General features: G+C 41.5%; 1 protein-coding gene across 5 annotated transcripts in view; it reads left to right on the top strand.

The window, feature by feature from the left end:
* LOC142291007 (transient receptor potential cation channel subfamily V member 1-like) overlaps positions 1–27,413 on the top strand; it is a 138,484-nt gene that overhangs the window by 50,448 nt on the left and 60,623 nt on the right. For all 5 annotated transcript variants that reach the window (XM_075335188.1, XM_075335185.1, XM_075335189.1 and 2 more), the window contains 6 exons: positions 10,878–11,018; positions 18,009–18,307; positions 19,486–19,662; positions 19,752–19,910; positions 22,776–22,871; positions 27,292–27,362. In XM_075335188.1, the coding sequence (XP_075191303.1) occupies positions 10,878–11,018; positions 18,009–18,307; positions 19,486–19,662; positions 19,752–19,910; positions 22,776–22,871; positions 27,292–27,362 (943 nt within the window). The remainder of the gene's footprint in view (positions 1–10,877; positions 11,019–18,008; positions 18,308–19,485; positions 19,663–19,751; positions 19,911–22,775; positions 22,872–27,291; positions 27,363–27,413) is intronic.

Below are 27,413 nucleotides of genomic sequence, written 5' to 3'. Positions count from 1 at the left end.
GAGTAGAAGGGCAAAATGAGCAATTGTAAATACACAATGTTAGATTATATGATGATTGCAATACATTAAGAGGATGAAAAACGTTGATGGGAATGCTTCTTTAACTTGCAGATATGCAGTTAATGTGCAGGTTAATAGCATTCTGAAGCCATGAGGCTACTGCAATGAGAGCCCTGTTGTTGGTAGGAAATTAAGTTTTTTTCTCCTGGCAGCCTCAAGCTTTCAGGCATCGAAGCAGGGCTGGAGATAATTTCAGTCACTGCTTAGGGCATAGTGACCAGTGGCGGTAACCATTACCCCAGCACTGACTGACAGCCGTCTCAGCGTTGCACCAGTACAGAGCCAGATTTCAGTCAGTGCCCGGGCGTGGTTGAAGCAAAATATATACAATGTCCAAAATTAACAAGTGAAAAATGATCAAATATAGTGTTAAAACAGTGTTAGCCCTAGAAAAATTGGGACCGAATAGATAAATACTCGAAAAGTGCATTCAGGTGCATATTTCTATACAGCTGCATGCTTTGAGCATTGCGGTCTGATCTCGGACTGATGTATTCAATCATCTTGATGCTCCCTTATAGTTTATAGAATCCTAGCAACCAGTGATGTAACTAGAGTCCTATAGGCCCAAATGCAAATTTTGGACCTGTGTTCCTACCTGCAGGCTAGTTAGATGGATAGGCCCCTGTAATAGTACCCTTCAACCTGTAATAATGTTCCAGGTCCCCATCCTGTAATAGTGTCCCCCTGTAGTAGACCCCATCCTGTATTAACATAGCTACACATAGCAAGTCTTCCCTGTCTAATTAATTAAAGGGGTTGTCCAGCCTTATGGTACATGTCTGCAGTCACTTTATGTGGCTGCAGACTTCTGAACCCTCATAGCGCATGCACTCCACGCTCCACGAAAATTCTCCAATGCTGGGAGCGGGCAGTCATGTGACTGTAAGTATGCGATTTGCCACATTCTGACTAGATGTAGCCGTACCTAGCTCAGTTCACTTGCATTGAGGGAGGCCGCACACGTCTAGTTGGCATGTCACGGCATGTATGCAAATTGCAGGCCTCATAAAAATGGGCAGATAAATGTTATACATTTTTTCTGGTTGTATTATGAATGATAAGTCAGTAAATGAACATGAATCCCAGAAAAAGAAAAGAAAACATCATTTCTTATTAATACATTTGAAAGCATTTCTTCTAATGCCTTTAGACTTAGTGGTTCACAATCACAATACATTAATGGCAATTACACTGCTAATGTTATTTGTATAAAGGCGGAGGTGAAAGAAGCAGATAAATCTGATAATCACTAAATGGCTCTGTTATCTCTTAGTGGATTTATTTGCAGATGCTCTTTTGGCATTTTAGGCACTGACTTTAAAACATTTTTTTTTTAGATATGCATTAAAAAAGTCAATAGAATCCAGATAACATCAAAAGGGTACATGTATACCTATAAAAACCACGTAGGGTACAAGGTACGAACATCAAATGAGATTGGTTTCTGAATCTATCCCTGTAATACCCTAAATATGAAACCCTACCTATCCAAGGAGGTTGACCCCCTATAGTTTCAGTACTTTGAAACAATATTATTTTTGCAAATATAAAGATGCAGAATATTTTGTTATTCCAGTTTTCTGATATTTATTTAGAGGAAACTTAGCAGCAATTAATATAAATTAAATGTTTCTAAACACCTAAACACTTGTGAATAATCAGTTTTAGAAATTGCACTACAAAATTTGGTCCTCATTTAGTGATAACTCTTTTTTTCGTGCCTTTTGTCCTCCTGCATCGGATCATCTCTTACAATTGTCCAGCAGTATCTGCGAGCATTGATGGATTCCATTTTCCTTGATATCTTTTCTCCATAGCCGCAATATCTTGGTGAAATATCTCACTGTCCTCGTCGCTCACTGCTCCGTAGTTTGCTGGAAAAAAGTCTAGATGCCAATATATGAAATTAATCTTTAAGGCCATGTTATATCCAAGATCTTTATATGTTTTGTGGAGATTTTCCACCAACTCTTCATTGTTATCTGCTCTTGAGTTTCCCAAAAAATTAGTTACCACTAATGTTAATGCTCCCATGCAGCCTTTTCCTTCCCTACAACAAACAGAGAAACTCCTCATCTTGAAAAAGCTTACAAATCTGAGGTCCAATAGAGACTCCTTCCTTTATCTTTGCTTCACTCAACCTTGGAAATTTATTCGTGAGATACTTGAATGCTTTTGTATTTTTATCCTTTATTGCCTTTACAAAGTTATTCATTATGCCCAACTTGATATGCAATGGCGGTAACAAAATCTTATGTTGGTGTTATGCCCAAAATAGTGCACACGTAAAAAATAAAGTAAATTGAGGTCTAACTCAAAACTATTACACCTGACCCTCCCAGTTCTTGTACAGACTAAAGCTCCCAGCTGCACAGTCCCTAAAGGCCACTGAGTAGACTGAAAGAAACCCTAACTGGATGACTAAGATTACCACTCAGACCTTTGCTTCCTAAGTGGCCATCGAGGGTATCACGTACCTACTTAAGAATCTGGGAGAAGGTACAAATTGAATAATAAGGTAATAAGACAAACCAAAAGTAATGGTCCGCCAAGGAAAGCACTTGGCAGGCAGGCCATAATTCCAAGCAGGGTCCACTTCAGAATATCAACAGCGGGAAATGCAAGCCTGGGGAGGCTTCTAATATTTGCACCCACCTGGTGATAGGGCAGACTGAATTACAGCTTTGAGAACACTTGTTTCAGAAAGGCAATACACACAAACAAAGGTTTCAGAACTAGGACAGCAACCAAACCTGACTGTGGCTCAGTGGAGATTGAAATGGACCACAGTAGAAGAGACTGCCAGATCAAATCTGAGGCATGACAGTGGGTAACAAATGTTGGATGCAGGACATTTTTACTACCTGGCTGAAGTGAATGTCGGAGAGGCCAGTCTCTTTTATTGTAATTATATTCTCTTGTATGGCTATTCATCTCACACAGAAAGGAGCAGTACATTATGTATTCACCCTGGAGACCAAGTAAGAGGGCAACCACCTTTAAGTCATAACTAGTGATGGGCGGACTTGCAGATACCCGGGATCAGCGTTTCCAATCGGGTTCTAAAAAAACCCGGCCTGGGCCCAGAATCAGTCCTCATATAAGTCTATGTGGACCAGAATCCAGTTCTTTAAAATGGTGGTAGATGGGATAGGGGGATTGTAACAAGTATGTTATACTTAGTCTCCCGAGTCTCCTGCGTGGCTGTAATGCTACTTCTGGGGCCATTCATTATCCTAAATGCAAATGCACTGCTTCTGCCACCCACTGGCAGTCACCTTGTCTCTGATTGGTTGCGGTCAGACATGCCCTCAGCCTGTGCGACAGCGTGGCTGAATGCTTTCAATCAGAGGCACTGTGTGTGTGTGTTTTTATTGCTGTTAAACTAACTAAGTAAATAAAACAATTGTCGTAGGGTTCCCCCATATGATGATACTCAGCCATGATAAAGCATATGGCTACAGGCTGCAGCCCACTGCTATGTGCTTATCTTGGCTGTGTATCAATATAAGAATGACTATATGCATCTTTTTTGTAATTGAATAAATAGTTTAAAAAACTGGCGAGCGTTCCCCCCCAGCCATAATAAAGTTGGGTGGTCATGTTCTATGGCCATGCACTGTCACTTCAGATGTAGCAGAGCTGGAATCATGATGGGACCTTGTGTGAATTACGTCGGACCTGGGTATTTTGGGGTTTATTAAAGGGGTAAAAGAGCCCGTGTTTTTTGTGCTTCATTTCAAATAAAGGATTTTTTTCTCTGTTTGTGTTTATTTCTTTTAACTTACAGATTAGTAATGGGGGATCTCATAGACCCATTAATAAACTAGAGTTAAGTGGCAGCTGTGAGCTGTTATTAACCCCTTATTACCCCAATTGCCCCCGCACCAGGGCAATTGGGATGAGCAGGGTAAAGTTCCGGGATTGTCGCATCTAATGGATGCAACAATCCTGGGTGGCTGAAGGGTGCTATTTTTAGGCTGGGGGGCCCAATAAGCATAAGCCTCGTTAGCCTGAGAATACCAGCTCCCAGCTATCGGCTTTATCATGGCTGGGTATCAAAAATGGGGGGACCACATGCAGTTTTTTTTAATTATTTATTTAAATAATTAAAGAAAAAAAAATCAAAACTGCATGTTGTTCCTCTTACTTTGATACACAGCCAAAATAAGCTCCCGGCTGGGGACTTCAGCCTGTAGCTATATGCTTTATCATTACTGGGTATCATAATATGGAGGGACCCTACTCCAAGTTTTTTATTTATTTATGTTTACACCAATCCAGACATACACAGAGCGCCTCTTATTGGTTGCAGTCAGACACGCTGTGTCACAGGCTGTGGGCGGTCTGACTGCAACCAAAGACACCGGGAGTGCCGGTGGGTGGGGGAAGCAGTGCATATACCTGAAGATAATGAGCGGCCCTGGAAGTAGAGTGAGTGCCCTGGAGGCAGAGTTAAAGTTGTCCGGAGACGGGTAAGTATAAAGCGCTTGCTTTATTCTTATTTTCTTTTTTTTTCTTTGATTTTATTTTTATTAACCGGGTGGCCAAACCCGGATCGTTATCTGGAGTTCCCTGAGATTTCTGGGCCCAGGGTCAGTGCTGGGGTACTTTTGAAGCTGCATGGATCTGGACTTTTATAGTCCGGGTCTGCGCACCTCTAGTCACCATATCAGGACCACAAATGTAACTCATACTTTAGGTACCACAACAGCTGTTTCACGTTGTCAAATGTTTCTTTCATGTGGAAGGCATAACGAACTGGAATCAAAGGTAGCACATGTCCATTATGCAGTAAGACGGCTTATAGGCTTATTTGGACGAATCAATGAAGAGCCTCCATTCCTCTGGATTATGACTTATCTTCAGAGCTTCCATTAAACTGTTGATGTTGTTACATGCCACAAGATCGCACTCCATGAAGAAGTATTGGATATAAAATAATTATTTTCTTAAATGAGCTCATACAAAGAGAATGTGTTTAAAATTGTATTATAAAGATAACTTTATAAAGCATGGTTAAAGAGTGTAGTATACCTGCTACTTTCATCCAGAAATAACACCACCTGTTGGGTCTGGTTTTGCAGCTAAGTTCTATTAAGGGTGCTTTACACGCTGCGACATCGCTAGCGATAGCACCCGCCCCCGTCATTCGTGCGACATTTGGTGATCGCTGCCGTAGCGAACATTATCGCTACGGCAGCGTCACATGCACATACCTTTTCAGCGACGTCGCTGTGACCGCCGAACAATCCCTCCTTTAAGGGGGAGGTGCGTTCGGCGTCATAGCAATGTTACTGCGGCGTCACTAAGCGGCCGCCCAATAGCAGAGGAGGGGCGGAGTTGAGCAGCCGGATCATGCCTCCCACCCACTTCCTTCCTCATTGCCGGCGGCCGCAGATAAGGGGATGTTCGTCGCTCCTGCGGCGTCACACATAGTGATGTGTGACGCCGCAGGAACGACGAACAACCAGCGGCATGCACCACCAATGATATGAAAAGGAGCGACGTGTCAACGATCAACGATTTTTGGCGTTTTTGCGGTCGTTGATCGTCGTTCCTTGGTGTCACACGCTGCAATGTCGCTAACGGCGCCAGATGTGCGTCACTAACAACGTGACCCCGACGATATATCATTAGCGATGTCGCAGCGTGTAAAGCACCCTTTAAAGTTAATAGGTTTGAGCTTTAGTAGCACACTCCATATATGTACAACCGTGCCGCCATTTCTGAAAGAAAGGACATTTTTTTTTAAACTGTATAACCTCTTAAAATGTTTTTAGAATGTCATTTTCAGATACATTTTAAATACATTAGTGATTTTCAATCAGTATTTAAGAGTAAAGTTGTATATGTCTGTTGAGACATCATCTGGACATTAGCCTAAGCAGTTTAATGCTTTTTAAGCCAAGGAAATAAATGCATTTACTAAAAGTCTACCTTGGGAGGATTAAAGATAAAAAAAACATTGCAATGATATTAATAATGTATGTAAACATTATCACTAGCAATCACAGAGTTTGTTGTCCATACAGATATTAAAGTTTATTTTTTTGTATGATGTAATGTATTCAAATACTTACATCTTCAACAGTTTCCAGCACCACTTCAATCCTCTACTGGATCAGTCTAACCCAGGAGTGCACAACATTTTACACATTTTTCAGTTCAAGAGCCACATTGCCATACTGACAAAATCCCAAGGGTTGCAAAATAATTTAAGGGGTACTTACATGAATACATCACCAGAACCATTGTCATTAATACATCACTAGAACTAAGATTTGAGCATTTGAAAAGGACTTGGAGATATTCTGCTCAGTTGCCACTACAAAAATGCATAAAAACACATTCTAACTTAAACTGCAAACAAATGTGGATAGGGAATAAAAAAAAAAAAAAAATAAATGTGGGCTCCTGCCTATTTTTGATAACCAGTGAAGGTAAAGTAGATTGTGGGCTGCTACCCTCAGCTGTCAGCTAATACCCCAAGCTGTTTATTTTACCTTGGCTGGTTATCAAAAATGAAGGGGATTTTTTTAAATTAATTTTGATACCCAGCCAAGGTAAAGCAGACAGCTTGGTGCTGGTATTAACAGGGTGAGAGGGTCCATGATTATTTGGTCCCCCCAGTCTAAAAAAAGCAGCTGCAGCCACCCCGGAATTGGCGCATCCATTGGATGCATCAATTCTGGCACTTTGCCTAGCTCTTTTCGATTAGTGTGGTGGAAAACAAGGTTATGGTTTTGGGGTTAATGTCAGGTGTGAATTGACAACACAAGAAAGCCTGCGGAGACACCATCACATGTTTCTCAATGCTGGCAGGAAACTAGCCAGGTCTTTCACCGGGAAGGAACAACCACGGGAAGGGCAGTCTCCAGTCAAGGAGACCACCTATGCCAAACATTTTATCCATCCACAGACAGCTGTTTCGGGGTATTTGCCCCTCATCAGTGTGGAGTAGGAAACTGGCTAGTGGGAGCAATGCCTAGTAGAAGACTACATAAGCAAGGATGGTTGACCTTAGGGAGATCAACATCCAACACCGCGGAGAAACCATAACGTGTTTTTCAACGCAGTGATTCTAGAGCAATGCCCCCCGGGAAATATTCAAAACAAGAAAGCCTGCGGAGACACCATCACATGTTTCTCAACGCCGGCAGGAAACTAGCCAGGTCTTTCACCGGGAAGGAACACCCACGGGAAGGGCAGTCTCCAGTCAAGCGTTGAGAAACATGTGATGGTGTCTCCTCAGGCTTTCTTGTTTTGAATATTTCCCAGGGGGCATTGCTCTAGAATCACTGCGTTGAGAAACACGTGATGGTGTCTCTGCGGTGTTGGATGTTGATCTTCCTAAGGTCAACCATCCTTGCTTAAGGTGTGAATTGACAGCTGAAAGCAAGCCCAGGGGTTAGTAATGGATAGGCATCTATCAGACAATCCATTACTAAGCCAGTAAGTGTAGAGTTAAAACACACACACAGGGAAAAAAAAAAGTTTATTTGAATGAACACTCCTACACTGCCTCATTCACCAATTTATTAAAAAAATTCCTCGATGTTCTGATGTAATCCAATTGGAAAATAAACACTCCCCCACACTCACCCCTGTACCAATTGAATAATTAACAATAAATCCTGGAAGTTCCAACATAATAAAAAGAGTAATGTACCACGACATCCATCAATTCTTATGAAGCTTCATAGGATACTGCTGGTCAGTGCAGCCTGGAATTTCTCACGAGTGGTAACGTCACTGACTTCCTGAACGAGGCAGTGTGGGGGAGTGTTTATTAAAATAAAGTTTTTTTCCGCTATGTTTTTTTTCAACTCTATACTTGCCGGGTTAGCAATGGGGGTGTCTGATTGACACTTCTCCATTACTAACCCATATGCTTGATGTCAGCTCTCAATTCACAGTTCAAACTGATAAGGCACTTCTACTGAATTTCTAGTTACCAGGGTGCTCAGGTAGGTTTCCAGACCATATACAGTAGTAATATATACAAGGCACTCCTGAATTCAGTAAAATATGATGATTTTTTATTATTTCATACTCAGTATAGTCAAGTCAGACGTTGCAGCCCAAACATGGCCTTCATCAGTAACTAGCACCTGAGATGAATAGAGATAGATTATAGTTTCACTCTTTTCATTGGCAGTACTTGGAATGCTAGCAGATATGTGACTGTGATCTGCACCCTGTTATTTCTGCCATGGGCAGTTGTAGTAATGCTATTAAGAGAATTTCTGTGGTTTGCAGCCTGTCATTAGCAGTATCCACTGCTGTGTGGAGCTCTCAATTCACAGCTGGCATCAACCCCAAAAATAGTATCCCGCTTGCCATCGCATCAGGGCAATCGGGAAGATCCGGGTAAAGAGACAGAATTGGCGCATCTAATGGCTGTGGATTGCTATTTTTAGGCTGGGAAGGGCTCAATAACCAAGGGCCTTCCCACCCTGATAATAACAGCCTCCAGCTGTCTGCTTTACCTTCGCTTGTTATCAAAAATAGGGGGGACCCCAAGCCGTTTTTTCAATTATGTATTTAAATAATATTAAAAATGTGGGATGCCCTCTATTTTTCATAACTAGCCAAGGTAAAGCTGTCAGCTGAGGGTTGAAGCCTGCAGTTGTCTCTTTTACCTGCTCTGGTTATCAAAAATAGGCAGTAGCTCACGTAACTTTTTTTTTTTCTTTATTAATCACAGCAGCGTACAGGCAACTTCATCATGCACTAAACCTTTCAGTCTTTCAATAAACTTTATTACCATACGAACTGTACCCAAACACCAAACTGGGACTTTTTTAAAAAGTCCATGTCGAGTCTGGCACCTGAGACTTTACCATTCGGGTTTATTCATCCCTACTTATCCCCTATTCCAGGAATAGGGATAAGTGTCTGATCACTGGAAACCCTACCACTGACAACCTCACCGTTAATCACATCAGGGAGGTGTCCCCCATTTAAAAGAAGCAGTAGTCAAGCATGTTTGCTGCAACTTCACTCATTGTCTATAGGGTTAGCAGAGATTGGTAAAGACAGACAAGTGTTGTACTTACCTGTGCTATGATAGACAATGAATAGAGCAAACAAAAGAATACAGCAGCACTCCTTAAGTGCCAAGATGTGGGAAAACTATGAATATATGAACTTTAGATTGTATTACTGCTCTATAAAATACACTTAGGCGGGCTTTGCACACTACGATATCGCAGGTGCGATGTCGGTGGGGTCAAATTGAAAATGACGCACTTCTGGCATCGCATGCGACATCGTAGTGTGTAAAGGCTCGATGATACGATTAACGAGCGCAAAAGCGTCGTAATCGTATCATCGGTGCAGCGTCGGCATAATCCATAATTACGCTGACGCGACAGTCCGATGTTGTTCCTCGCTCCTGCGGCAGCACACATCGCTGTGTGTGAAGCCGCAGGAGCGAGGAACATCTCCTACCGGCGTCACTGCGGCTTCCGTAGGATATGCGCGAGGAAGGAGGTGGGTGGGATATTTACATCCCACTCATCTCCGCCCCTCCGCTCCGATTGGCCGCCTGCCGTGTGACGTCGCAGTGACGCCGCACGACCCGCCCACTTAACAAGGAGGCGGGTCGCCGGCCAGAGCGACGGTCGCAGGGCAGGTGAGTCCATGTGAAGCTGCCGTAGCGATAATGTTCGCTACGGCAGCTATCACAAGGATATCGCTGCTGCGACGGGGGCGGGGACTATCGCGCTCGGCATCGCAGCATCGGCCTGCGATGTCGCAGCGTGCAAAGTACCCCTTAGGGGTGCTTCACACATAGCGAGATCGCTAGTGAGATCGCTGCTGAGTCACGTTTTTTGTGACGCAGCAGTGACCTCATTAGCGATCTCGCTGTGTGTGACACTGAGCAGCGATCTGGCCCCTGCTGTGAGATCGCTGCTCATTACACACAGCTCTGGTTCATTTTTTGGACGTTGATCTCCCGCTGTGAAGCACACATCGCTGTGTGTGACAGCGAGAGAGCAACAATCTGAATGTGCAGGGAGCAGGGAGCCGGCGTCTGGCAGCCTGTGGTAAGATGTAACTAAGGTAAATATCGGGTAACCAAGGGAAGCCCTTTCTTGGTTACCCGATATTTACATTAGTTACTAGCACCGCCGCTCTCAGGCTGTCAGTGCCGGCTCCCTGCTCCCTGCATACGTAGCTGGAGTACAGATCGGGTAAATAAGCACAGCGGTTTGCTTATTAACCCGATGTGTACTGTGGCTAGGAGTGCAGGGAGCCAGCGCTAAGCGGTGTGCGCTGGTAACAAAGGTAAATATCCGGTAACCAAGCCCTTGGTTACCCGATATTTACCTTAGTTACCAAGTGCAGCGTCGCTTCCACGCGTCGCTGCTGGCTGGGGGCTGGTCACTGGTCGCTGGTGAGATCTGCCTGTTTGACAGTTCACCAGCGACCATGTAACGACGCACCAGCGATCCTGACCAGGTCAGATCGCTGGTGGGATCGCTGGAGCGTCGCTAAAGTGTGACCGTACCCTTAAGTGTTCATGCAATCCTTGTTCTATTGAAATGGATGACACAAGATGACCCTTTTCATGATCTGTGAAGGTTCTAGTGGTGGGACCCCAAGTGGACAAAGACTAATCACTTATTCAGTTGATAGCTGATAAGTTTTCATTGTAGGACAACTACTTTATGTTGTGCTTTCATGCTTTCCCCTTGCATAATTTGCATCATTAAAACATTTTATCTTTTATTATGTATATATGTATATTTATTATGTCATTGGCTTATGTTATTTATATTTCCTCTTTCATTTGTTGCCCACAGGACAGACAGCGCTTCACATAGCAATAGAAAAGAGAAATTTAGATTTGGTGAAGCTTTTGATGGAAAACAAGGCTAGAGTGCACGTAACGGCAGATGGGTTGTTTTTCCAGCAGAAAAAGAAAGGTGTCAGTTTCTACTTTGGTAAGTTTTTTTTTAACAAATGTGACAATGAACTAATTATATTAATAACCCTGTCTAATAAAAGAATGCAATAACAGAAAACTGCTCTAGTTTTAATGAGGGCCTGTAACTTGCTAAAAAAAAATTGAGTTAAATATTTGTACAAACTCCTGAGTTCCTCTGATTCTGTTCCTCTTTACGCTTTACGCTGCGTCACTCCATTTCAGAGATATTCACATTTGTTTCTTCTGGAGCACACTGTGAAATCTCTATTTTGCAGTCCAACTTGGGCGTTTCTTCAGGGTCTTTTCTCCTAGATGCTGCCAATCACAGCTAGGCAGCTGATCTATTTGTCTCAGATGCTGCTGGGATGTGATTGGTGGCGTGTGGGAGGAAAGGATGAAAGTGCACGCCCAAGAGAAGACTCTGTAGAAATGCCCAGTTGGACTACAAAGCAGAGATTTCACATAGTGTGCTCCAGAAGAAACAAATGTGAATATCTCTGCAATGGAGCAACTCAGCATAAAGCGGAAAAGAGCGTCAGGGACATTCAATTTGTTGAGCAAGAGAAAGTACCTCTTTAAGCTTAATACACAATGTCTACATAAAGGCTATGAGCTGATATGACAACATGCGCTGCATATACAGTGCTAAAGAAAAGAAGTTACAGAATTACATAATAATAATTAATAATATAATATTTATTCACATATAGCACTATTAATTCCATAACGCTTTACATACATCAGCATCACTGTCCCTATCGGGGCTCACAATCTAAATTTGGGGAATACCTGCAGTTACTAAACCAGACATGTCAGGAAAGCCAAAAGGTCCAATCTAATTTTACTTAATTTAAACTAACTCAGTCTACATTATTTTATCAGACTTCATCACTTAAGAAAGATTGTAGTAAAATAAATACATGAAATTTAAATTGTGACAAATATGCCATTGGAGGAAATGTCAGTCATGGTTGTTTCATTTTACATTGTCTGATCTTGAAAACTTTTTTATATATTGTAATTATTAAATTGGCCTTAAATTGCCCTAATCTCTCTACTTATACATGTAATTTTCTTGAGCTTTGAATGGAAGAAAATTGTCTCTCTGGTTCCACAAATAAGTAGTTACCTTCTAAGTAAATATTAAAATCTAAAGCTTTACAGCTTTAAATCATGGTTTGAGTCAGCAAAACCAGAGACACCGATCTGTAGACATCAGTGTTAGTTTGGATTGTACAACTTGTCTATATGGCTTTCCGTAGGCAGGAGTAAAAAAGTCACATCTAGGTTCAGCTCTTCTCCCTTCTACTTTGAGGCCTGCTGGCATATAGTGAGGTGAGATACTAGACATAGTGACTAGGGATGATCGAATACCTCAAATATTCGGCTTCGCGAATATTTTCCGAATAACTCACAGCTATTCGACTATTTGATGTGCAATGTAAGTCTATGGGAAGCACGAATAGTACCGAATAGTTGTTATTCGGGTTTCCCATAGACTTACATTGCGCATCGAATATTCACGAATAATCAAATAGCGGTGAGGTATTCGGAAAATATTTGCGGAGCCGAATAATCAAAGTATTCAATCATCCCTAATAGCGACCATCCTGATTAGGTACACCTTGTGACGGTGAGGTGATTTTCCACTCTTTTGATCACATAATGTCAACTAAGTACCCTATGTTATTTACATGGACTATTATTAGTTATTTACTTACTACAGAGTATTTACTTATTGGTTTTATACTAGGTTTTGTTTAATCACTGGTAGTTAGCTTAAAGTGAAAATATATTATTATTATTAATAATATGCAAAACCAGGCCACAGCCAATATTAAAGGGTATACAACAAAGAAGACCAAAGACCATAAAGGTGAAAAAACCCAATTAAAATATAACTTTTAATATTATCATTAAAAGGTCATGTGACCAACTACAGATAAAAAAAAAATAGTAGTAGAGTACAGCAGGTATAATGTCACATGCCAGGAGGGAGAAAAATAATACTCTGGCCCTAAGTAGACCCTAGTAACCTCTCCCTACCTAGCAATGGAGGGTATGATGCCCTAGGGTTGTGGCACCCCCATTCACCGACGGGAAGCCCTAAATAGCCCTGTCAGATCCTACATAAAACAGGTATCACCCTCTTGCACCATCCGTTTGGCACCCCAGGGAGACTTATTCATCTGCTGTCTACCCTCTGGTCTGTGTCCCCTGATGAATCCCTAGTATCCATGGGAGAAAACGCATCGGGCCTGTGTCTCTGAATATCATGGGACTGTGTCTCTCAACATTATCATCAGATAAGTTACTATCTGTGCTCCTACTGTTGCATTTTCGATGGGAGCTATTGTCAATCTGTAATTTTTGGTGTATGTTTTATGTAGGGTCCTACAGTGCTATTTAGGGCTTCCCGTCGGTGAATGGGGGTGCCACAACCCTAAGGCGTCATACCCTCCATTGCTAGGTAGGGAGAGGTTACTAGGGCCTACTTAGGGCCACTGTGTTGTTATTCTCCCTCCTGGCGTGTAACATTATACCTGCTGTACCCTACTACTATTTTTTTTTGTGTGTAGTTGGTCACATGACCTGTTAATGATAATATTAAAAGTTATATTTTAATTGGTTTTTTTCACCTTTATGGTCCTCTTTAATAATAATAATAATAATAATAATAATAATAATAATAAAAAAAGAGACTTCTTACACTTTTTTTTATTCACTAATTACATAATTACCTGCTGAACTACTAGTAATAACATTTAGAAATCTGCATTACAGCAAACACATGGACCATAGATTGCAGTAGACAGACTGACTTCTAAAGGCATGCTCTGTGATGTGTGTGTAGAGGTCATTGTAAAGGGTGTGGGAGAAAGTGAGCTGTACCATCCCCTATATTGTGCTCTAAATATAAGTGGTATCTTTTAGTGTAATTCTGCCTGTGATGATAATGTGACTACTGAAGTGATATATATATATATATATATATATATATATATATATATATGAAAAAGGGAAAAAAAACATAATTTTAATAAATGCACATTAAATGGTCTGCAAGGGTAATATTGTTTAAAAAGTAAAAAGTGATTTTTATATACTTTCGAACTCTGAACTCAGTAAAAATATTGAAAACATTCCATCACACAGTTTTTCACAAACACTGACTCCATAGGCTTTTTCTTGCACCATACTTTGACCCATTTGCATGATCTTTGGTGGATAATTGTGGTGTCATTAGATTGCATAGATGACTTCTATTGCATAGATTGACTTCTGTGGCCAGATATTTTCTTACCTCAGCGTCCAAAGAGTGTGGTGGTGTCCATAGCATCCTATACCTAGCAATCATAGCTTATCTTTCATTTAACCTCAGCAGTGTAAGAAATTAAAGATGTGATTGGTTGCTATGAGGATCAAAGACAGATTTTCTTTTAGGCAAATTTCATAAGAGTGTGGTGCTGTGCTGCTTACCACATTTCCTTTCAGTATTTAGTGGTTGTTGTGGATTAAGCTTCTGTTTCTAACAACATGATCCAAATGGCACTAAGAGGGTGTTGTAAATCACCCAACAACTTTTGCTATATTTGCAGTTGTTTTGTACTGAAAAAACAACAAAGGAACATTACGGACTTCGTTAGAAAAGTGTATCATGCGCCCTTTGGTGTAAAACTAGGTGGATAGCACAAGTTGTGGGCTCCAGATGTAGTGTGTTCTGTTTGTGTAGAACTATGACAGTGGTCTAAAGGTAAAAAAGAGAGTTTTCATTTTGACGTGCCTATGATCTGGAGGGAACAACAAAGTCATAGGGATGACTGCTACTTTTGTACGTGCAATGTGGAGAGATTCAATCTCAAAAATAAAAAGGAAATTATATACCTGGACCTTCTGTCAGTGATTTGCCCTCTGCCTTATGGTCTAGGAATACCTGTCCCATCACCTCCGGAGAAATTTGAAGAAATACCTGATCCAGAAGATTCAGAACATAAAGATACTGATGAAGACTTTTACATTAATCTCAATGAGCCACAGATTTTTTCACAATTCAATTATTTAGGCAGGAACTTGGACCTTCCTAAACATTCTGCAGAATTTTTAGGCTCTAGATTGAATTAAAAGAGCCTGATATCTCTGAAAAGGAATTCGTTCCATACTTTTCTCAAGATGGTGCTCTATTGTATTGCAGCAATGTTGCTGGGCTGATGGAAATATTTAACATTGAGTACAAAGTGATCGAGTGGAAACTCTATTGATTCATCAAGAAAGTCTGAAAGGTGCTCCTGCACAATGGAACGAGTATACTTCAGTATCTGAAGATCATTCTGTGCATTTAAAGGAAAGATATGGGAATTTAGATTTTATTCTCAAGAAACTTAACTACGAGGCTCAAGGATGGTCAATATGTGGTGATCTGAAAGATCTCTCTTTGCTTCTTGGGCAGCAAGAAGGATACACGACACACCCATGCTTTTTGTGTGAATGGGACAGCCAGGATAGGACTCAATACTGGAGCCAAGAAAGTTGGCCAACGAGAACATCTTTGCAACCTGGACTCAAAAACATAATTGCAGAAAGTTTACTTGTTCCCACTAATGTTCTACTGCCACCACTCCAAATTAAACTTGGACTGATAAAGCAGTCAGTGAAAGATCCACTGAAAGGAGAGACCTTTAAGTACCTGTGTACCCAGTTTCAGGAACTATCCAAAGCAAAATTGAAGGAAGGCATTTTTGTGGGTCTGGAAGTAAGAAAACTCATTAAGGATGACGTGTTTAATGGCCCCGTTACACGCTATGATTTATCTGACGATCTCATTAGCGATGTGACACGCCCAGATCATAGTTACGATTTGCCGAGATTGCACATAGGTCATTTAGTAGTGGTCACACGTAACGATCTTACAAACGACGCAAAATCGTTCAGCGATATATTGTGTGCCCAAGGCGGTCGTGTGGATGTTATTCATCGTTGGCAGGGTGTCAAACATACCAATATGTCTGCTGCGTTCCAATCGATGAACAATATTTTGAAAGTGAACGACGTGTCAACGATCAATGATTTTCAACCTATTTGCGATCGTTCGGAGTCGCACGTAGGTGTCATATGCAACGACGTTGCTAACGATGACGGAAGTGCGGCACGGAATCCGTGATCCCGACGACAAATCGTCAGATAAATCGCAGCGTATAACGCCGCCTTAACACAAAAATGAAAGCTGTTGAGAAAATGGCTTGGAATTATTATAAAGAAGTCATGAAGATATTTCTAGGTAACAACGAAGATTCAAAATTTAAGTCCATCATGGAGAACATGCTGGAACATTTCAAAGCCTTGGGCTGTCTTATGAATTTGGAGATACAATTTTTACATTCCAATTTGGACTAGTTTACTGAAAGCCTTGTTGTTGTTAGCAAAGAGCAAGGAGAAACATTTCATCAGGATATCAAGAAGATCGAATGATGATACCAAGGTAGATTGAACGTGAACATGACGGGGGACGACTGCTGGATGCTTCACAGAGAAGATATGCAGCCTTGATAAGAGAAAAGTGATCAAGAGAATCTTTGGAGAGAAAATGAAAAGGCACAATAATTAATTTCCAATAATGTTGTAGAATGAGTGTTCAATAAGTATATATATATATATATATATATATATATATAATATATATATATATATAATATATATATAAAATATTGTGTACATTTTTGGCTACAATAAAGATTTTTCTTGGTCACCTCTCTTGTTCGTAATTTCACAGACGTTTTGTGCAAACTCCATATGTGATGGTTAAAAATAGAAGTGTTTTTTTAAATCAGGGCATAAAAAAACAAGAATCAGTCCTTGATTGTGAAAAAAATTAATAAACCCAAATTTTGCATACCTGTGGTATTTTTAACATGATTTTTTTTTATTTAAGTAATACAGTGGAACCTCGCTTAATGAGTAACTGAGTTAGCGAGTATTTCGCTTAACAAGCAAAGCTTGCTGTAAATTTGTAACTCAGTTTATGAGCAAGCTTTGCTGAACGAGCAAAATACTCACCGCACAGACTTCCGGTTCCGTACATCCACCGCGCTCTAACCCGCTCTTGCAGTCCACACAAACACACAAAAACACACACGGACGCACGCACACACACATATTATGCTCCCTTACCTTCCGTTCCATCGCCGGCCTCATGGTTCTTCTAGTTCGCTGGTACAGGATGTGTATCGGTAACCATCGTGACAAGGGAGTATCTTGCTCTGGCAGCGGAAGTTCCTCCCTCGTCGCGATGGTTACCTGATACACATCTTGTACCGGTGAACTGTAAGATCCATGAGGCCGGCGATGAAATGGAAGGTACACATATTATGCTCACCTTACCTTTCGTTCCATCACCGACCTCATAGTTCTTGTAGTTCGCCGCTATCGACAATCATCATGACGAAGGAGGGACTTCCACTGTCTTCTGCTACTCAAAGGCAGCGCGCTGGCCAATCAGAGGCAAGCGGCTCCTGCCTTTGACGTCAGCACTCTGGCAGCGGAAGTTCCTCCCTCATCGCGATGTTTACCCGATACACATCCTGTACCAGCGAACTGCAAGATCCAGGAGGCTGGCGATGGAACGGAAGGTAAGATGAGCATAATATGTGAGTGTGCGTGCATATTGTGTGTGTTTGTGTATGTTTGTGCGTGTTTGTACGTGTGTGGAATGGCACAATAGGGGACCAGGATGGGACATTTAACAAGTTGTGGAACGAATTGTCTGCATTGCAATGATTTCCTATGGGAAATCTTGATTTGCTGAATGAGTAACTTGGTTAACAAGCACACTCCCAGAACGGATTGTTCTCGTTAACCAAGGTTCCACTGTAGTTTATTTTCTTATGACTTATTTCCAGGTTGCTCACAGCTTTTAAAATTGAGAGCAATAGGTGCTCAGATGCTGGTGAAATCAATGTACCTAAAGGATCGATCTGTAGAGTCTAGTACTGAGAATATCTTTTCATTACAGGAGAACTACCCCTCTCACTTGCTGCTTGCACTAACCAGCCTGAAATGGTTGAATATCTCCTAAATAACTCATATCATAGAGCTGATTTGTCTGCCAAGGATACCCAAGGAAATACAGTTCTGCATGCTCTGGTCTTAGTGGCTGATGACACTGAGGAGAATACTGAGATCATCACCAACATGTATGATGACATTCTGAAGAAGTCCATCAAGATTGATCCACAGATGAAACTTGAAGAACGGGATAATGTAGAAGGTCTTACTCCTTTGAAGTTGGCAGCAAAATTGGGCAAACTTGAGGTTAGTCACAATGAATCCCTATTAATTTTCATATATTTTTTTTTTCGTACGCCGTGTTGGAGGGAACACACCCTTAACAACATGAGACTACTAAGTCAACCAAACACAAAAACTTAGACAGTAAAAAACAACACAAAATTGACCACCACCTCCTAGCAAAATGAGTCAAATGTGAAGCGTGTGCTGCTGCAGTTGTTTGTACACATTTTTATTGATATTTAACTTAAAAGGTTATTCCTATCTCAATATGTAGTAGGTGTAATAATAAGAATATTAGCAAATACCTCCAATTAGAAATGTAGTTTAGCTCTCCTGATATCCTCTATGATACTTATCTCATGTGCAGGCATGGCAGTAGCTTAGGTATCCATGTTTACGACCACAAGCAACTAGCTAGCTCCCTATATGCGTGGCTGTAACCTTTGATACCCACGCTACTGAAATTCCCTGTACATGAGGTAAGAGACATGGCGATATCAGGAAAACTATACTACATTTCAAATTAGAAGTATTTACGAATATTCTTTTTATTACATCTACTACATATTGGGATAGGATCTCGGAGATGGGAATACCTCTTTAAAGCGAGTGGTGGAGTGAGTATAATTTTTTTAACCCCTTTTCTGGCTTGTATAAATATTCAGCAAAATGGCATCTGGACACTATTTTACTCGATTTGCCCAAAACAAAGGGCAAAACTGATTTTTTTCTTTAGAGTAAATTTTATCAGCCTTGAATCAATTTGCTAATCTCTATGAAGCCAGTGTAAAAATGGCCTAAAATTGTCATCTTCTTCATTTGTAGCGGTGGAACATGTGACTTCCATTTAATGAATGTTATAAAATATTTAATTTTCTAACCAACATCGAACAAACTGCTGAATTCCACTCTCTGTAGATTTTCTCATAATTACTGGCCAATACTAGGATGAATAAGCTTTCATAAAAGGGCTCATTGGGATCATTTGTCTGTTTTAACTTGGCAATAATCAGCTGCCGAATGAGCAAGGAATCCATGGAAAGGAATTCTTAAATGTGTGCCAAGTTTTGCTTGTTATGGGTAGAAAGCTGTCCATGTGAATGGACCTTAATAGGCATCTTCTGACCTTTAGCATTAGTGACTAATTTTATATTTCTTCATGTTTTTCATTTGTAACATGAATGCTTCTAATTTTTTAGTTGCTGAAACACATAATTCGTAGAGAAATTGAGGAGCCAGAATACAGACACTTGTCTCGGAAGTTCACCGAATGGACGTATGGCCCCGTTCACACTTCTCTGTATGACATCTCATCTGTAGATACATATGAGCCTGATTCTGTTTTGGAAACCATTGTATTTAGGAGTAGGGCCGATGTGAGTATAACTATTACTCTAATTCTTTAAATTTAAAACATCAACTAATATCATGATGTAACATACAATCTATGTTGTCTTTGCTTTAGAACCGGCACAAGATGATTGTACTGGAACCCTTGAACCATTTGCTTCAAGAAAAGTGGGACTCCTTTGCTGGGAAGATATTTTATCTAAAATTCTTCCTGTACATTTTATATATGAGTATATTCACTGCCACAGCTTACCACAGGCCTCTGGAAGGACAGGTATGAAGATGACATGAGATGTGATTTCAATAATAGAAATGAGTGGTTGTAGCTCATCCTTAGTATGTGATGTGGACAACATACTGTAGTGTGGTCCCAGACGATGCATTTGGTCCATCCATGTACTCCATGGACAACTATCCATTTTTCCTTAAGTCTGAAACTTTTTTCTAAATAATTTCTATACTTTCACAAGTATCACCACAGCCTAGGCTACTATTTCCCCCAATATTGCAGTAAATAGGGAGTGCAAGGATGAAAGTCGTAATGACATGAGTCATTGAGACATTAGCAGATGCTACCATGATTTTAGGGAAAAATGATGTCTAAGCTGCGTACAGTCAGGGGTGTAACAACTGTGGTCACAGAGATCGCCACTGCGATCAGGCCGAGGGGTGCAGGGGGCCCGTCTGCCCCAGCCACTGATTCAGAAGGATGTGTGTCCGAGAGCACACATCCAGCTGAAATTCATTGCAACACAGAGGCCTGTCAGATCCCTGAACTGCGATGTGTCAGCCGCCAATGAATATGCATTGCTCCCCATGCACACAATCCTGGGCATGGGGAGCAGAGAATATGTTGACAGCTGCCGGTTCTGTAAGTGGCTGCACATGACACTGATGTCATGCGCTGTGCCGCTTACATGCTGGTCAGTTGCCGGCATTCCAGCATCACAGGAGGATGCCAGGGGGAGCGCAAGGGTAGGTGAGTACAACTGTTTTTTTTTTTTTTTACTGTGTGTGGTTAGGTGGGCGGCTATATAGCATGATGTGGGGCAATATACCAGTATGAGGGGCTTATATAGCATAATGGGGGGCTATATACCAGGGTGAGGGGGCTATAGCATGATGAGGGCTATATTCCAGGATGAGGGGGCTATATACTAGGATGAGGGGGTTATATACCATGATGGATGGCTATATACCAGGTTGAGGAGGCTATATATCAGGATGTCGGACATATTTCCCAGGAAGCAGCCAAGGATGGGGGACAATAGTACAGGTTGGGGGATATAACTACATAATGAAGGGGGGGGCAACTTGTATGTCTTTATAGGATGTGGAATGCTGCAATGGCCCATGCATCTGATGAACACATGGGGGGACAAGCTCAAACTCTGCATCGGCGCCCATCAGACTCTAGTTACGCCACTGCATACAGTATAGCCATAAAACCAAAACATCATACCTTACAGGACTCAGGGACTTTACTGTGACTATGACACAGAAAAGTCCTTTTAGAGTGAAGCTAAAACATTACAATAAACACATTTTTCTTATGTTTGAACAGATGTACACCACAGAGAGCTTGAACAGCACAATTCTTGTACACGATCTAACAGCTGTTTTTCCAGTGCACCAGCTCAACTTCCATTTAGGTAAATTGCAATTGGACCGCAGTACTTGATAACAGCCACTACACAGTGAACAGAGCTGATGCCTCCTCTGGCTGCCACCATATAGTAACCAAATATTACCACCATACTGATCAAATAAAAATCCACTGTACTAAGACCAATATTGTCATCATACAGGTTGAAGGTAGATTTAAGTCCATCAAGTTAAACCCATGACCTAACCTAACATGTTGATCCAGAGGAAGGCAAAAAACCCCATGGAGCAGACAGTAAGCACCACATTAGGGGAAAAAAGTCCTTCCAGACACCACATACGGCAATCAGACTAGTTCCCTGGATCAACGCCCTATCACAGAATGTTTTCTCTTGTATTCAGCACATATCAACTACTTCCATTCACAACACTTCTCTGCAGAATTGAACACACAGACATCTTTCAGTCAATACTTTTCTAGGAACCTGTCTATTTTTTCACACCTCTACACAAACTCTTTACTGCTTTAAACATCCATGTGTTTAGACAATGACAATAGAACCTGGTGGCCCCCACACAGTAATAATACATTCCTCTTCTGCCTTCATACACTAATAGTGCCCTCTTTGTGCTTCTACATGGTAATAGTGCCCTCATTATGCCACCACATAGTAACAGCATGCCCATTGACCTCCATACAGTAATAGTGCCTTCTATCTTTTTCCTTTCTCCCGAAAGTAAGACTTACTCCCAAAATTAGCCCTAGTAGGATTTTTGTGGCTTCTTTGAGTATGTTTAAAATATAAGCCCTACTCTAAAAATAAATTCTAGTTGCGGTTCCATTGGGAAGTGTTCAAGCAGCTCAAAAAGTTAAAGACTACAGCGGGACTCTTCATCAAAGTAAGCAGACACCCCCAAAAGAAAGCAGACACCCCAGAAAAAAAAGCAGACACCCAAGAAAAAAAATCACACCCACTAGACCCCAAACAATTAGAATTGGCAAGTGCCGATGGTGGATGGACTCTCACTCATAGATCTACATTGCTGTGAGGTCCCACGCCGTTCTAGCTGCCTTGCACTGCAGCTCTCACAAACTGATTGGATACCTTCTCTCTTCATTGCTGAGGCAAAGCAAAGAATTGTACTGTGCATGCGCCAAAACTCTTTTTCCCGCACATGCACATTACACTACTTTGCTCTGCACTTACCAGTACAGAAAGAAGTATGTATGCACAGAGTAATGTAAGACACTTCTAGAATTTGTCATCCACAAGGAGCAAGAAGGATAATGGAGGTCACAAGAAGAGAGGAAACGGGGCCATAGGTGAGTATAATAAAAGGGTTGTTTGCCTTGCAGAGCGGCTTGAGGACATACAGTATATACAGTATTCCAGAATGCTGTATATGAGAGCTTATAAGAGCTGGCCCTACTTTATAAAAACCTGGTGACAGGTTCCCTTTAAATATTTATCTACCTTTTATGATCTTTTTATGAATTAATGTTTGTGATATATAACATATATTTTTATTTCAGCCTCCCTTTCCACTGAAGGGGACAGCCAAAGATAACATACGTGTAGTTGGAGAAGTCATCATCATGTTTGGAGCAATTTACATTTTCATTTGCCAGGTAAAGAGGGATCTCCCTAGTTTCAGGTTAAACATTTATAAAAATGCTTGTTTATAATATACGTTAAAGTGGATATTTGGAAATGTCTTATTGCACAAAAGCTGATTTGCATTGCATTTTTTTTTCCAACAATCTTATTTCCTTAACAAATGAAGGAAAGTGTTAGTTTATACCAGAAGAATGAGCAGAGCCTAAAAGAAGAGGAGAATGACTGAAGGATTTGTACTTCTCTTTTTCTATTTTATGTTTTGGATTGTTTAGGAGACCTCAGTTCTAGAGAAAATAATTGCTCTCATCTATTACTGTGCTCACATCAAGAATGGATAGAAATTGGAGACACATTATTAAAGCTACTACACATTCTGAACTGACCAACATTCATGCTGGCCACTTAGGCAGGTTTTAGTCCCACCACAGCTCTGCTACCAAACCACCAATAATAAACATTGTAGGCGGGCTTGTATAAGATATGATAACCGGTTGCTTAGGAGTCGGACCACAATTATAGGAAACTAAATGCATGCGATCTTAATAGGAATTAAAATAATCAAAATTCCTATATTATAATTGTATTTTTCCTGCAATATATTCTGCAGCATCTTACTATTTAGCGGGTATATGTACTGTCAAAATAAGAAAATATGGAGTAATAAACTAATAAAAAATGTAAACCATGTTACGTGGATTCTGCTCGCAAGAACACACAATCGATGATTAGAAAGGGTTCATACAAGAGTTAAAGGGAATCTGTCACCAGATTTTTGGTAGCTAATCTGAGAACAGCATAATGTAGGGGCAGAGATCCTTATTCCAGCGATGTGTTACTTACTGGGCTGCTTAAGGCCGCTTTACACGCTGCGATATCGTGACCGATATCGCTAGTGTGCGCACCCGCCCCCATCGTTTGTGCGTCACGGGAAAATCGCTGCCCGTGGCACACAAAATCGTGCGGACCCATCACACTACTTACCTGCCTAGCGACGTCGCTGTGACTGGCAAACCGCCTCCTTTCTAAGGGGGCGGTTCGTTCGGCGTCACAGCGACGTCATTGAGCGGCCGCCCAATAGAAGTGGAGGGGCGGAGATGATATGGGCGTAACATCCCGCCCACCGTCTTCCTTCCTCATTGCTGGCGGGACGCAGGTAAGGTGAGGTTCCTCGTTTCTGCTGTGTCACACATAGCGATGTGTGCTGCCGCAGGAATGACGAACTACATCGTACACACAGCAGCAACGATAATTGAGATTAGAAGGGCATGTCACCAATGAGCGATTTTGAACGTTTTTGCGACGATTCAAAATCGCTCATAGGTGTTGTGGGGACACGGGGCTCAGTGGGTGCTCTCGTCCACTAAAACTCACCGCCTTTAGAAAGACAGCGTGGCTCAGGGCTCATCCCAACTGAACGCCGGCCTCCTTAACCGTGGGCGTAACACTACTCAGACAACACAGGGTGAGGGAACCACAATAATTAGACTTTATTGGATCCCCAAAATATTAACGGCACATAACACATAACCAGCAAAACACACAAATGTAACAGGCAACATAGTCTCACCCTTCCGCTGGCTCACCAGGGATTAGAATGTCTGTGTCTCAGAGGTTCCAGGGATACTTACTCCAATCCAGCAGCACCCCGCTTTTGGCGGGCGCCCACCGAGAAAGGAATAATGCCAGATTTATGAAGGTGGCTGAGGTCTGCAAAGTCTGTAACAGGTGACTGAACTGTCCCAACCTGAGTGTCCTCCTTAGGTAGTCCTGATATGATGTTACAATCCTGGCAGCCGGGGTCGAAATCCCTAGGCTGTGGATATGGTCTCCAACCGGAACCGGAGTCCCTAGATTGAAGCCATAAGATATCCTGATCCTCTAGTCAGCTCCGAAGAGCTTAGACTGGATCCATCAGCATCCATCAACAACCTGGTGGCTTAAAGAAATCCCTTTTATAGCCACAGCCTTCCACTTGGATACACTGCGTCCTCATCAATTGGTTGGACAAGATCGCCTCTCCCATTGGATGAATCTCAAGCTGCATGGACAATGTTCATCCAAATGATGTCTACAGAAAGACTGAGGGTATACATGTAGTCTGGGAGTCACCGACTAGACAATGGCTACTAAGGTAATCACATTAGCAATACACAACTACAATACAATGATTACTGGAAAAGTCTGGAGAAAACAATACGTCTGGCTTTCAGTGGCCAACACAATTACATGAGTCCACAAGAGTCTTGTAAAAACAATGAGGGACTTATCCCCCGTCTATAAACAATCTATCATCTTGTCTGGCTGAATGTTAAGAAACTTTAACCCATGAGAGTCCATGTCGTCACAGGTGTCACACGCAACGACATCGCTAATGTGGCCGGATGTGCGTCACAAATTCCATCACCCCAACGAGATCGCTTGAGCAGTGTCGTATCGTGTAAAGCGCCCTTTAGTGTAGCTTTGATAAAATCACTGATTAATCAGCAGTAGATTATCATTAGATGACTACTTTGCATGCTGCCAGGTAGTCCAGAATATTCATGAGCTCTTATGAAAAACTGAGAAAATGGAGTGTTTGATAAAATATAACATTTTATTTGTCATTATTAAAATTGTTATAGTCATATTACAAACATACACAAGAAAAAGACAATACAAAAAGACAGAACTAAAAACAGAAAAAAGGATTTGGTAGGTAGTGATATGGAACTGCACATATATGTATACAGACGTAGATACAATGAATCAATACTCCCAAAAGGGAAGAAGAATCCTGTTCCCAGATGCTATTGTGCAGTACTAGGAAGCTACTAAGCCAAATGGCACAGGAATTCATAGAGCAAAGCTCATAAAACGAATCATACTTAAAAAGGGGAAGACTTCCCCTTGATTAAGCTGTAACTCCATAAACGGACCACGCGTCAGGGGGTCTTCTTCTGGAATTTCCAACCTTGTGGGACTGCACTCGGCCATTTGATAAGTATGTATTAGTTTTATGAGCTTTGCTCTATGAATTCACATCTATAGAACAGCGGCTTCTTTTCTGCTGTTGTCATGCTGACTGACAGCCAGCTACCCACTGGATAAGTGCAGGAATGGGCTGTTAATCAGCATGAGATCGACAGTCAAGCCCCATAGACAAAGCAATGTGGAATAATAAGAGCTGGTTGGTTGATATGCATCAGCTGAATCGTTGGCCGGAGCGGTCTGTATCCGCTCTGACCCAGTATAGAATAGAACAGACAGGTAGTTATTAACTAGTTAACTACATGAGGTTTAGTTTTTTGGCTCATGGTAAAAAAAATGGTGGCCAGAACCATGCACTCTTAAAGGGAACCTGTCAGCAGAAATTTTGCCCTAAACCTAAAAGTTTCCCCTTCTGCAGCTCCTGGGCTGCATTCTAGTGAGGTTCCTATAGTTATTCTGCCCCCTTTTAGATCAAAATAAATAGTTTATAAAGTGGTACCTTTCAGTTTGAAAATCTTGTTAATGGTACACAGGGACGGGCTGTCTGCTGTCCGTTACTGTCCCTCCTGCTGCTTTAGGCTGTCACCCAACGCTCATTTACATACCTCAGGACGCCGCCCAGTGTGTCCGATGTCTTGCGCATGCGCCGTGCCACTGTAGCGGGACTGTGCATAGTGGGACGGCTGGTGACGTTGCGCAGGCACGAGATTATGGGCGGTGCTGTGATTTTCATCAGCAAGCTCCCGCCCATAATCTCGTGCCCGCGCTTTCCCCTCTGCCTCCACCGTCTTGCGCATGCCCTGGCCAGATGACCAGATGATCGGTGGTGTCCTGCTCCGCACCTCCCATCTATTTCCTGCTCCAGGGCTAGATGGGAAAGAGGTGACGTTGGGTCATCTAGCCAAAGCTGGCGGGAACCAACCTTTCCGATTAGTCTCCCATGCAGCTTTTATAGTATGTGTTTCTCTAAAATGCTGCAGCATTTCAGAATCAAATATACATAGCTGAAATCACGCAGCCAGTGTCTGATACATAGTGCGTGTGGATAAACCCTGCGCATAGTCATCCTCAGCTGTGAGACTGTAGAGGAGGCCAGTTTCTTAGGTAATGAGACATAAACTATCAAATGAAAAATCACTCCGTTCTTAAGAAACTAATGGAATTTTAGTAACAAGAAAATTGCTTTCAAAAGCATAGTGTAATTCTACCTATTTGTCTAAAGATGGTAATAACCCTTTAAATGGTACAAAGGCAGCTATTCTTAAAATGATGAGAATATCATGATGCAGAAAGATATCCTGGTATGGAAGAGTGTAATTTGACAGCTAAGAATACAGATTCAATGGATTTTGTTAAGTTAACTTTCTGTGTGTTCGTTTAAGAACGGTTACATCCATGTATTTTATAATCTTCGGATCCGATTTAGAGCCGCTACAGAACTTATTCCTTTTTCTTTCCATGCAGATCATATACTTTTGGAAGAGACGACCTTCATTACAAATATTAATGATGGATGGATACTTTGAAGTCCTTTTGTAAGTTTTAGCGAGTGGGAGAAAATATAGTGGTGTTTTTGTAGAGAGGGT

The sequence above is a fragment of the Anomaloglossus baeobatrachus genome, chromosome 2 (genome assembly GCF_048569485.1).
Source record: "Anomaloglossus baeobatrachus isolate aAnoBae1 chromosome 2, aAnoBae1.hap1, whole genome shotgun sequence".
NCBI lineage: Eukaryota > Metazoa > Chordata > Amphibia > Anura > Aromobatidae > Anomaloglossus > Anomaloglossus baeobatrachus.
This window is presented reverse-complemented; position numbering and strand designations above follow the sequence as displayed.